Source organism: Triturus cristatus, chromosome 7 (genome assembly GCF_964204655.1).
Source record: "Triturus cristatus chromosome 7, aTriCri1.1, whole genome shotgun sequence".
Taxonomy (NCBI): Eukaryota; Metazoa; Chordata; class Amphibia; order Caudata; family Salamandridae; genus Triturus; species Triturus cristatus.
The window spans coordinates 1,697,891,355-1,697,905,072 of record NC_140590.1 but is presented as its reverse complement, the minus strand read 5'-3'; the positions used below and the strand labels follow the sequence as shown (position 1 = coordinate 1,697,905,072).

The 13,718-nt window shown below is 42.1% G+C and overlaps 1 protein-coding gene across 2 annotated transcripts in view; it reads left to right on the top strand.

Moving 5' to 3' along the window:
* LOC146812807 (alpha-2-macroglobulin-like protein 1) overlaps positions 1–13,718 on the top strand; it is a 747,116-nt gene that overhangs the window by 98,718 nt on the left and 634,680 nt on the right. For both annotated transcript variants that reach the window (XM_085619917.1, XM_085619918.1), the window contains exons 5-6: positions 5,950–5,970; positions 9,442–9,601. In XM_085619917.1, the coding sequence (XP_085476043.1) occupies positions 5,950–5,970; positions 9,442–9,601 (181 nt within the window). The remainder of the gene's footprint in view (positions 1–5,949; positions 5,971–9,441; positions 9,602–13,718) is intronic.

The following is a 13,718-nucleotide window of genomic DNA, read 5'->3' as shown; positions in this document are numbered from 1 at the left end:
ATGTCCCAGGCTCTCCTCACCATCCCTGCATCATCATGTCTTCAGGCCTTTGCTCACTGGGGATCTCCCTCTCCACTCAGAGGGAGTGCGTTTTCTGAAATTTCGGCCCCGGCACGCGGCCCTGTGCGTCCTTCCACTTGTTATTCTGATGTGTCACAGTTTCCCCAGGCAGGGTCCAGTGTCAGCCCGCTGCAGGATTCTGAAAGCCCCCGCTCCCGGCCAGGAACACCGCTGTCTCCAACCTCGCGGTCCGCCAGTGCGTCACTCAGGTCTTCTTGATGTGGGTCACACCGTTCACTCCCTCGGCCCTTCCTCCAGGGGTTCTGCTGTTGGCCCAGGAGTGGATTCCCCGTGGCTCCGGTCCGGTCCCGGAGTGTCTCCTCAGCCATGGGCGTAGGAAGTGTGGGGGACGCGGGGGATATATCCCCCCCAGATTTTGGAGTGGGGGGGACACGGGGGACAAGGGTGGGGGGGGCGAGGGGACAAAGGAATTTCCCCTCTCCCTTCTGTTATCGCAGGGCCATTAGCACGCGAAAGCGCTACCTAATGGCCCTGCACTTGACCTGCCTGGAGTCAGAGGCCACCCGCCCTCTGCCTTTTGTTATGCTGCAGGGAGGCTCAGCTGTTCTGGGAAGGGCAGAGAACGGAGAAAAAATAAACGCTGTCTCTTTTCCTTCATGGCAAGGACCGTGTCCACTACTCCTGATCTGCCTCTGGCGGCTGCCCTCCTCTCTTTATTCCTCCATCTCTTTCTGTCTCTGTGTCGCTCCTGCTTACGTGCTGATTTCAAGAGGCAGCTCTTAAGGTACTCTCTCTTGCCTCTCCTTTTCTTTATTTGTTCCCCTGTGAAATTGATCCAAAAAAGGCTGAACACTTTGGCTGTAAATGTCCTCATTTTCTGACCGTTTTCTATTGAAAAGAAAAACCTCGGAATGGAGAGAAAAAATAGTTAAATACCTAAATAAAGCAATACAGAGTGGACAGCAGACAGGCCAGACTGTTATTTACACCCACACACATTAGCGCCACTTTACAGAGTTTGCCAGTGAAAGCGCTACTTTCTTTTTATCTTCTTTCTTTGAACAACATTGTTTTCCCAGGGTGGGTAAGTGCGCCATTCCTAAAGGGACTGCAATACCTGGTTGATGGGTAGAGTGGAAACGTTTAATATGATCGTTTTCAACTTTTTAATTATTTTAGCTTATAATATGCGGCTCTGTGTTTGGGGATGTGGTCATTTTTAAACCAAAGTGTATACATTTTGAAAGGATATAAGCAATGGACATTGAAAGGGGTCCTTTCCTGGTCCTGTAGCCATGTCTTGAACTTTTCAGGCAAAATCACTTACTGATTTCTGAATAATGAGTTTAAAACCGTTAAGGTAACCATGTTTTTTTCTGATTACAGTTCACATGCTTTGCTTATTCTTGCATTCCCTATGAGTGTTTGCTTTTTCCAGGGTGTTATTCATTTTTTTCAGGCAGCATTTTACTGTTGTCTAGTGCATAATTTGAATTTAGTTGCAGCACAATTGAGTTGTGCTGAAGGCAGTGCGAGTTTCTCTCAGTGGGGCAGTATGGTGTTCAGTGTGGGAGAGAATGTGGCACTCTGGCCAGAGCTGCTGAATTTGGAACTGGAGAACCATGTTCAGACCTTCATGACCAGTTCACCATACCACACTCCTGACAGAGCTCATTCCGATGCTACACCTTAGAAGGCCCGATAGACCTTAGAAGCCCAGGTGTCTTAGCACCCGCAGGTGGACCTGTCCACCACAATCCATACTGCAGTTCACTTCCAGTCTTACGGGCAGGCATATGAAGAAGCACATCCTAGATCGACAGTGAATCTGTCACTGAGGTCACAAGACCCTTGAGGCCAGTCCACCTCACCCATTGGTACCTCCATTGGCCTTTTTCCAGCACTAGCAGTGCAACTTGCCAGGGGTTGGCAATGTAGGATTTGCATGCACATCAAACTTAGGGGGTGATTATAATGGCAGTGGGACCGCCACGTCACCCTGTCGGTGTGGCGGTCCCACCACCATTGGTGACTGCATCACAGCCCGCCATATTACAATGGCGGGTGGTTACCTGGCGGTCGGAAAAACCAACCACCACGCATCCGACGGGCTTCTTGAGCCCGCCGGTGTGGTGGAGGGGCTCGTGGTTCCTACAATGCTGGTGTTGCCTACCATGCACCGCAGCAGGGATTACGATGTCCCTTACCTGCCAGCTTATCAATGGCGGTTCACCTGCCATGGAAATGCTGGCGAAAGGGAAATTGGGGGCCTGTAGCAGGCCCCTTTACCCCTGGCCCCCAGATATGGGTCCTGGGGGGCATCTAAGATGCCCCACAACATATCACTGCACCATGTGGCAGGCACCGATATAATTACCATGTTCCTTTTTTTTTACTTTGCGGCGGATGATGCAGCCAGCAGCACCTGCTGCAATGTAAAAGATAGGCACTGCGAACACCGTAGTGGCAGTCGCATTGTAATGCCTTTAGTGGGGGCTCCACCTTGAAGGCCAGCGGTCCCATTCCCCGATTCGATGGCGGTGGTACTGAAGTCCGCCTGCCATCGTAGTCAGCCCCTAAGTTTGCATTTTATGAATATGATTCAGCGGGATATAAATTGATGTTTGCAATTTAATTGACTTTGGTTGGCCTCTTATCTATGAGATTTCCCTGTTGAATGTGCCTTTACATTATACATTTTCGGTTGTATGAATTGATTGCATACTACACTCTCCTAGAGGTATTAATTTGAGTGTCATTAGGAGTGTCTGGGACCAATTGTTTTCTTAGGAATTGTTTTCTTTACTAACCTTTGCAAAGGGCCCTAAACTTCACAGCAACACAAGTAGTAATTTGGGATCCGTTTGAGCTACAAAATTGTTTTGGAGGAAACCGTTAGATTATGCAGCAGATGATGTATTATGTGGCAAATATGATACAGCCATAGTTAAGTGGAAAACATTTTTCCACTTAATTTTGCCCCAACATTGTAGTTGATCAATTTGTAAGTTCCCCAAACCCAAAAGTCGAGTTTGGGCACAATTTGCACAGGGCTACTTTTAAACTGACCTCAGGCTTCAGCAGTGCACACATGCAAGCGTGGAAAGGGCTGCTGGTCTCTAAACTGCCATGCCTTATTATATTCTAGGGACTTAAAAGTAGTTCTAATCCCCCTGCCCTATTATGTACTAGGGCCTTATAGGAGAGGTCATGCCAATCATAGGGGTACCCTAACCCATAGTGCACCCTAGTGTATGTAGGTGTTTTCACTGTATTTTTAAGTGCCTCTTTCAGAATAGCACTGGCTGTTTAGGCAGAGGCCAGGGTCAGTCAGTCAGGTACCACCAGTACCAGTCAGCAAAAAGTTGAGGAGTGCCCAGGGCGGCTTTGCAACACTAGAGAAACACAAACTCAGAATGTAAAACATAACACCATGGTTGGGGGGTTCTCTTCAATATCAGAATTGATTTCTATCCTAATGAACCCATTTTCCAACATTAGGATAGGGAAAGACTGGGGAAAAATCATAACGTTCTAATCTATACATTGAAGTTTTTATGCAGCTCTTTGATGACGGTTAATAGCTCACTGTTCAATGTTAGGATTTTAACCTATAAACTTATAAACTTCAAATACCAAAATAATATCTCAGACAAAAGCAGTAACTCACTGACCTTTTGAATTAAAACTTTCACTAGACAAGCCTTCGATCCCTCTCAAAAAAAGAACATTAATCACCAAAGATATCTTCACATTTTTATTGTTGCCTGAAAATTGCTGGAGACCAAGAATGCAGCAGCAGGTACTTTTCAAACCATAATGCACTTGCAAACACGACGCCCCCACCCTAAGTCAGCGGCCTTTGTTTGCTTTGTGCATTAAGATGCAAGATTCATATATATGTTTTTTTTAAACATTTGGTCTCATTACTATATGAATGTAAATAACAATAAAGCATACATGCAAACTGTGACTACATGCCTGCTTTTCTCAATATTTCACTTCGAAAGTATGCAATTGTATTTGTTTAACGGGCGGTGATTTGTATAGGGTCACTGGAAAGTGCACAAGGTTGTCCCTGTCCCCCCCAGAATTTTAGTGTCTCCTACGCCCCTGTCCTCAGCTCCCGTTGATGCACCTCGGCTGGACCAGGCTTGCTTCTCAAGCAGCGGCGTCACCTCTCAGGGTCCCCAGCTCCCCGGACCACGTCCTCAAAATTCAGTCTTTCTTTGGCTGGAGAGATTTCTAGGGGACCGCAGCTGTGCTTTCAGCAGCACCAGATTCACAAACTTCTCCCTGGCTGTTGCGTTCGTTTTTGGGCTCTCGCGGCCCACTGTTCTTTCGGCCTCAGCAGGGCCTACCGTCGCTCCAGGTCACCTCCAGCTCCGATTTCCAAATTTCTTCGGTCCCTATCAGGCAGGGAGCTTTGGAGAGTGTACTTTGTCCCCTCTGGCAGGCAATTTTGCTCCGTGCCAGGGATAATTCCAGGATTATTGTCGGGCCGGGACGGGGCTCAAGGACTACACGTCCGCCATGCTGTTGCTCCCGGTCACGCCCCCCCTTCCGTGTGAAATATTTTAACACATTCTCCATTCATGTAATCCATTAAAAAGAACTTCATCAACTCCCACTGAAGTAAATCTTTTAGTGAGATCGTCCCTATATTTCCACAGCAACTGGAATGCTAACCTGCACCACCACGTGTCACAGTCTCCGACTGTGTCTCTTCTGTGTTCATTACTGTAATATTTTCCTAGGTCCTGCACCACACGTCATATCTAAATCAATGTGAAAGTGTGCTCGGTCTGTGTGATGCAATACATGCCATGGAATGTGTGGCACAGGGACAACACAAACAGTTTACTGCTCCAAGGTCAGGGATTTACACTCAGTGAGCCTGTGGTTGAAGGTCTAGGATTCACACTCAGTCAGTGAGACTATGCTCGAAGGTCTGAGATTCACACTCAGTCAGTGAGACGGTTCTTCAATGTCTTGGATTTATACTCACAGATTCACACTTAGTCAGTGAGTCTGTGCCAGAGGTCAGGGATTCACACTCATTTAGCGAGACTGCTTCAAGGTCAGGGAATCACACTCAGTGAGTGAGATGGTGCTCAAACGTATGGATTTACACTTAGTCAGTGAGATTGCGTTCAAAGATCTGGGATTCACACTTAGTCAATGAGGCTGCGCTTATTGGTCTGGGATTCATACTCAGTGAGTGAAACTGTGATTGAAGGTCAGGGATTCACACTCAGTGAGGTAGACTTTATCCAAAGATCTGGGATTCACACTCAGTCAGTGAGTTAGTGCTCGAAGGTCTGGGATTCACACTCAGTCAGTGATACTTCACTCAAAGATCTGGGATTCACACTCAGTCAGTGAGATAGTGCTCGAAGGTCTGGGATTCACACTCAGTCAGTGATACTGCACTCAAAGGCCTGGGATTCACACTTAGTCAGTGAGATGGTGCTCGAAGGTCTTGGATTCACACTCAGCCAGTGAGACTGTGCTCCAAGATGTAGGGCTCAAACAAGATAAGTGACTCTGTTGTTCAAGAAGTGAGACTTCCAGTGAGTGAAATTGGGCTTCAACAAGAGAGCCACACCCAATAAGTGAGACTGTGTTCCAAGACATAAGACTCACATCCATAGAGTCTGACCTTGATCAATTCTGCTGCTGCTCTGTCCTGCTCCACTCTTCCCCTCCCCCCTTGTGTTTCCCTCTTGTGCTTGCTTTCTGTTGCTTGCTGTTGTCGTACACACTGACTTGCTGCCCCTCTGCTCCCTGAGCTCTCAAATATTGAACTAGCATTACTTACTATAAAATTGCGAGAGGAGGGAGTTTGGTAAATGTAATAAGGAATGAGTATGGGGTGGAGTTCTGTTGTTTGATCTGCATTAACTGGTGCTCTCTTTTCCCTTGCAGTATCCCCTGATTATAGTAGAGGTATGTAGCAGAATCCTGTCTCATTCCAGCCTTTAGACTACAGGTAAGTATGTCACACCTTGTGTTTGTGCACTCTGGGCTACAACTAAGTGGTTATGGAGTCTCTCCTTGTGGTTTCTGATTCAACGGTAAGGGCTGTCTAATCCCATTCTCACAGTCCCTGGGATGCAAACAAGTGCCAGCAGTTTCTCCTCTACGAGTCGTATGGTTACGGGTAAGACTCATAAGGTCTTCTCTCTCAAGCGCTAGCTCAGGAGGACCCACTATGACAAAAATAGATGTGCTGTGGAATTTCAAAAGCTCTATAAAATCACATTCTGCTTCAATTACAATAGCTGAAAGTCCCTCTCTAGAGTTAACGTTATTCTCCTTTAAACCAAATGTCTGGAGAACAGATTTATTCACAAATAACATAAGTGAATGATATAGAATCTAAGAGAAGATGACTAGTTTTACTCTGTATACTCACAGGTAGGCAGAGAGCAATAGATAATTTGCCTAGCTTCGTTTGGAACTGACCCTTCCAAAGCCAAACTGAGAAAAAGGTCAATAGCGGCTGAAGAAATATAAGGATGAGTCACCACCACATGCCTTAAGTGTTAGATAGTCTTCATAAACACCTTGCAGACCATGGCATGGATATGTTAGGTATCTGTCTGTCTATCTATCTATCTATCTATCTATCTATCTATCTATCTATCTATCTATCTATCTATCTATCTATCTATCTATCTATCTATCTGTCTGTCTGTCTGTCTGTCTGTCTGTCTGTCTGTCTGTCTGTCTGTCTGTCTGTCTGTCTGTCTGTCTGTCTGTCTGTCTGTCTGTCTGTCTGCCTGCCTGCCTGCCTGCCTGCCTGCCTGCCTGCCTGCCTGTCTGTCTATTGTGGTTAGGACCACGTTTCCTTAGGAAAATAGGAGAAGCATTTTTTGTTTGCTTATGACTTTGCCACTGTTTGACGAATCTTCAAAACACTTTCCAAACAGTGTCTCATCCACCTCAGCTCCTTCCTGTAAAGTTTTGGGGTGATCCGAGAGAAAGGAGGGGACCCAAAATAAGTTTTCCCTATTAATTTTTCAATATAAAATAATAAGACATAGCTACAGCCTAAACAGCTCAACCATTGGATACCAAATTTGATAGAAAGCCATATCTTCGTCCAGAAAGTTTGTTCTATGTGATTTTGTGTAATTTCATTCAGTAGTTTTGGAGGCATTAAGCTTCAGCAAATACAGGTATTTAATGCCACAGAGGATCGGATCCCACAACAGACAGGCCTCAAAATAAGATCTGGTTGGCTATCACCACACAAATAAACATGTGGAGGTAGCCATTGTATGACTTGGGGCCTCTGTTCTGAAAAAAAATGAGCATTAAGAATGCTGTTTCCTGCTGTGGGCTTCCTGTATAGCGTTGCTATCAATCTCTGTGCATCTTTCCTTAATGATATGTCAGGGAATTCCAACTGTCTTTCACTTATCTTGTTGGTAAAAGCCAAATTAAAAGTATTGTTTATCTCATCCACAAAGAAGACTACTTCTGCCTTGCTGCCTTTCCATATCACAAATGAGCCGTCCATGAAAACGCACCCTTAATGTAATGTGCTGTGTCTCCTTTTCTATTGTTTTACCTCCAATCATCAGCTCCTCCTTCCAGCAGCCCATATGGAAATTTGCATAGCTGGGGGTGAAGCAGGGGCTCATTGCTGATCTTACTTGCTAAAAAATTTCTCCATTAAATAAAAAGATGTTTCTTGTCAGACCCCATTCTACCATTTCCAAAAGTATTTTATTGTACTCATATAGCTTATTAGGCCTAGCGCTCACAAAATGTTTTATTGTCTTCAACACATCTTTATATCTAACACTTGTGTATAATGATGTCACATCTAGTGTCATCAGCAGGATAGCATCTTCCCACTTTCTATCAAAACGTCTACGTAAAAAATCTGCACAATCCTTCATATAAGATGGTCGATTAACTACTAATGGGTTTAATAAGTAGTCTGGATATTTGGAAATGTTCTCAAACATACTGCCTTGGACGGCAATTATAGGGTAACTAGGTGGATTATTGACATTTTTGTGCACGTTAGGGATTAGGTAGAAAATAGGTAAATTAGGGTGGTCCTGCTTGAGGAATCTATATTCATCCCAGCTGAAAGGACCCTGATCTTTCCACTCATTTAGCTCTTTTTCAGAATCTTGTTTTTCCTCTGAGTATTCAGCCATGGTAATCTCTTTGGATCATTGCAGATCATTCACTTCTCATTTGCTTCTTTCATATGTCTATCCTTAGGCCATATGACAACATTTCAGCCTTTTTCTGAACCTCTAATACACAATTATGTCTGAGTTCTCAACTTTCTCAAAGTTTTAATATATTCTACTTGTTGTTTACTGTAATTCAACTTCTTCCTCAGAGAAACACACTGAATAGTTCTGAACTCTTTACTCATTATCTCTGAAAATATGTTAATAGTGTCCTTCGAGGTCTGTGGGATGCACCTCGATGTAGGTATAAACTTTATACCATCATCTGTATTCAGTGTTAAGAATTTAGACTTCAAAACCTCATCCACATCATGTATATTTTTGTCATGTTCCATTTCCAATTCATTCAAATCTTTTTAGAAATCAATATCTGAGACATGCATTTTACTTTTATTAACACTATGTGTATGTCCCATCAAACCTGTGTCTGCATTTTCTCTCTCTTTATGCATGTTCATAAGTTTAATTTTCTTTTTAACTTATAAAGATCCACCCTACTCTAGACATAATCAAAAGTGGGTTCCTGGCATAAGAACAGGCCTAGAGACAAAATCTGTGCTTTGCTGCCGTACACGTTTCTTCAGTTAAATTCAACTTCGTCCTTATAGCAGGAATTATTTTTGCTGTTACGTGTTATTTTCCCACTCTATTCTCCTCAGCTCCTTTTTTTACTTGGCATCTCCTTCTTTTGCTGTTGTGTGGGCTTTCCTCTGTCTGTGATTTGTTCTCTGGTCCTGCCTTAAAAAACGAAATTCATAATCTGTTGTGGTACACGTTGTTGTTCTAGATGCACCTCTACCGTGATCCTCTGACTCCCCTTCTGATCCTGTATCTGAACTCATGTCATTGATTAAGCTGCCAACTGGGGCCAAACATGGTGCTTTTTGACTAGACGGTATATGAATTGAAAAGGGACACCGTCAAGCATGACACTCCAGCAACTTGTCCAGCAATTTATGAAAGCCAGAAATGGAATAATATTGTATTGATTACAATATAATTGATTAAGAAATATTTTGGTTTATATATATGTATGTGTGTGTTTGTGCTCTCATCATCATTTCCTGTTGTAGGTTGCCCAACCAGTTTCCTCTGTGTCCCCTGGTTTGATTTATATGGCATATTTGTCATGTAGACCTCCCACTGGAAACTAGCATTCTCTTACTTCCTGTCTCTTTCTCATCATTCCTCTCTGCAGGACCCCAATGGGAACAGGATTGTGCAGTGGGTGAACGCGACCCCTCAACTAGGCATCACCGATCTCTCGTTCCCTCTGTCCTCAGAGCCAGCACTGGGCACCTACAACATCATGGTTTACCCTAACACAATTGCCTCCACTTTCACGGTGGAAGAATATGGTAAGCCGCTTGTGGCATACAATGTGGTCCACATGAGCCATTTGTCTGTGTGCTCATGCACAATGGTGAAATTCACTCTATGACCAACTGGATTATATACCTTTCTGTTCTGACACAGCCTTTAATTTGTATGTGTAATTAGCTCAAGGTAGATAAGAAGTATGCCTCAAAAGGCACTGTTTAATACAGTATAAACTTCATAGCACTACTCGTGAGAGGCACGCTATTGGTCAAAGAGCTATAGCTGCCTGCTCTCAGCTATCTCTGTTTATATATTTGATATACTGCACAATCCACTGATGCAGATTAACCACCATTGTTCAATTACAATTTGTTCATTGTTGCTGTCATGTTAACTGTCGTGGGCCCTATCTAACAAGAATTGTGAAAAGCAAAAATTGTTTTTGGTCCTAGATTTTTAGCTAGACCAACAACATTTTTATATGTAAAAAATGATAATTATGCATATCATAAAGTATACGTGTTTGTCAAAAAAATGCTGCATTGATGTTGGAACAGGATTTTTGTATATATGTGTGTATATATATATATATATATTACCTACTGGCGGTCGCCAGTAGGTAGTTATAGTTAGGACCCCTTTTCCATAGGAAATCCGCAACATTCTATTTTGAATAACTTTGGCGCCGGTCGATGAATCCTCGCGAATTTCTCAAAATAGGTGGGGCGCTACGCTCCGCTCCTACCCTGAAAGTCTCGGGGGGATTCGTCAAGCGGGGGCTGAGATAAAAGGGGGTCCCAAAACGCGTTTTTCCCATGCATTTTTCCAAAGGACCTTTAGACAGAGCTACAGCCCGAACGGCTGAACAGAATTACTAGAAATTTGGCAGAGAGGTAGTCCCTATGTCAAGGAAGTGCCTTTTGTAGGTTTGGTGTAAATCTGTTCAGTAGATTCTGAGAAAATAGCCTTTAAATCAATATATATATCTGAGCCCGCTTACGGTACGCTTACCGTACGCTTACCGTACGCGTACGGTGGCGTGCGCGAGCGCGATTCTGATTGGCTCTTAGATCTTAGTAAACATTCGAATCGGCCGAAACCAGGAAGCGGCGTCCGCCATTTTGTCTCTCGCACTGAGTGTTATTTATCAAACATGATGCCCAAAAACATGTTACGGGGCTGTTTTGACAACTCCCTCCCACATAGTCATGTTGAGGGAGTCCCCAAACATCCCCCAAGAGCAAAAACGGTTTTATTTTTTTTCCGGCAATTTCGCCGAGTACGCTTACCGTACGCTTACCGTAAGCGTACGGTAAAAAATAGAAATAAAAAAAACACTATCCACACTCACCCCACCCCCTGTGCTTTTGTTGGCCGTAGACCACCAAATGTACAGGGCTTATTACATCAGTAAAAAAACTATATTTTGGCAACATGAAATTATAAAATCGAAATAAAAAAAACACTATCCACATTGACCCCACCCCCTGTGCTTTTGGTGGCCGAAGGCCACCAAATGTACAGGGCTTATTAAAGTTGATAAAAACCGTGCACGGAACGCACTGCGTTAAGTGGGCGCGCACGCCTCGAATGGCGTAAAGTAACTTAGCATTTAAAAAACCGTACAAATTCACTGAAAAAACCATAGGTTTCACACACGTTATAGTTAGGAATTAGCATTTAAAAAACCTTGCAAATTCACTGAAAAAACCATAGGTTTCACACATGTTATAGTTAGCGGAAATTTTACTGCTAAAAAACCAATGAAATTGCCCCGTTATAGTTAGTGCTGGCAACTATAACTCACGCGACCGCAATCTTCTGCTGATGACATATGTGTCTTTTTAAAAAAAAATATTTGTAATATATGTATAGCTAAAAATGTATGGAAGAAGACATGGGCAAATAAGTGTCTAAATACAGTATTAGCATCAGCAGAGGATTGCGGTCGCGTGAGTTATAGTTGCCAGCACTAACTATAACGGGGCAATTTCATTGGTTTTTTATCAGTAAAATTTCCGCTAACTATAACATGTGTGAAACCTATGGTTTTTTCAGTGAATATATATATATATATATATATATATATATATATATATATTACAATCACCGTCACACTCCAATCCTGGCAGAAAAACACGGACACGGACCACAGGTTTCGCTGAGATGTTTTTAATCAGCAGTCGCCATTACGCATTTCAACTCCCACGGAGTCTTGTTCACATGACAATGCTGCGATAGTTTCTTTGCCTTTTAAAGTGACAGTGCATGAAAGGTGCATAGCGTGAAACAACGACAGTCATAGACACAGATAACATCTTTCATTTAGCAGTTCATTCTATGTTTGAAAAGTGCAGTTAGTTTGTAAAAACTTATGTCAAGCCACCATTGAGAACAGACGTAAACATTTATATAAATTAATAAATAAATAAATATATATATAAATATATAAATACAATGGCAACAGGTTAAAACCAAATATAAATCAATTGGCAATAAATTATAGCAGCAATTAGACCTCTGGGTAAAAAATGCAATTTGTTGATTTCTGTTGCATTTAATCCTATATATGGTATTCAAATGATAGAAGTAGGCACTTCAATGTGGAATCATTGAACTAGGTTATTAAATACATCTATTGGTCTTTATATTACGGTTTTCATTTCCTGTCAATGTAAAACATTACATCTTATTGTCTGTTGTATTTAAAACAGCAATAGGTTGAATACTAGATATTGATATTTATCAAAAACCCAAATATCTTGTATATCATTAATGTGGCTTAATGTGCCATTGTTGAATCATAGAGACTGTCTAATTAATGTGCTGTGAATAAATAAAAGTGTAAAAAAGGAAGGTAAAACATTTTTTTGTTTAAAAATCTATTATCTTGTTTTGACATCACCAATAGTTTTAAGAGAGGAATACCAATAAACTAGAGGTGCTGAGCAATATTTTGTACATTCAGATTAAAGACATATCTAGAAGATAGTCTTATGCTTAGTCTGAGAGAGTTAAATTGATTCAACATTGACTGTTCAAAAAAAGCTCAAATTGTTGAGGTGGTAGATCAAAGGAAGTTTAGACGGGGAAGTAGGTCATTGTGCATCTAGGGTATTTGTCAATATGTTCATTGGAAAATGTCAGGCAATGGATCAATTCAAAAAATATTCATAAACATTTAAAAAACAGGGATTATGTCCATCATATAAATAAATAAATACATAAAAAGTCATATAAATATCCAATTATATATACAGTTAAATATAGGTCCCCATGTCTTTAAAATGCTAAAAAAAGGAGAACAATTTGGTTCATCAAGTATTGAAAGGCGGTAACTGAAGTTTCATCCATGTAACAGTACAACAAAGTTATTAAAAATTGCAGTTAGTGGTAATCATATGCAAGTGTAAAGATCCTCAGTCACGTTTAACCCATTAGTCTCTTTAGAATCCATTAACAGAATATATTTGGTTTCAAGCTTACGTAGTGTTTCTTCTCTGTTTCCACCCCTGTGACTGGCTGGAACTGAATCTATAAGATAGTATTTTAGATGAACATTGTTGGAATTATGTTTGTCCCTAAAGTGTCTGGCCACAGGATAGGTGTTGTCCTGATTACTGATTGCTCGCAAGTGTTGTAAGATGCGTTTATGGGCCTGGAGTTTGGTGCTTCCAATGTATTGGAGGCCACATGGACAGACAAGAGCATACACTACAAATTCTGTTTTGCATGTAAGAAGTTTGTTGATTTTAAACTGCCTAGGGCCAAAGGGAGTTACATAAGTTGAAATGTTTGTTGCATGTTGGCAGGCTTTGCACACTTTACAATTAAAAAAAACTCTGTGTGTCGATAACCAGTTGCAATTGTCTAAGACATCGGAGTTAGTGTTAACTAGAATGTCTCTCATTGATTTAGCCCTACTGTAAGTGATGGTTATGTTGTTAGGTAAGACAGCTCCTATGATTGGATCATCTCAAACTAGTGGCCAGTTTCGTTGGAGGATGTTACGAATCTCTCTGTGCTGCTTGTTAAATTCCAGGATTACTCTGAAATTAGATTGTTCAGGCTATTGAGTGGCTAATTGTTGAGTGCCACTGGAATTGACTGCCTGTTTGCCGCATAGTAGATCTAGTCTTTCTACTTTCATTGGCT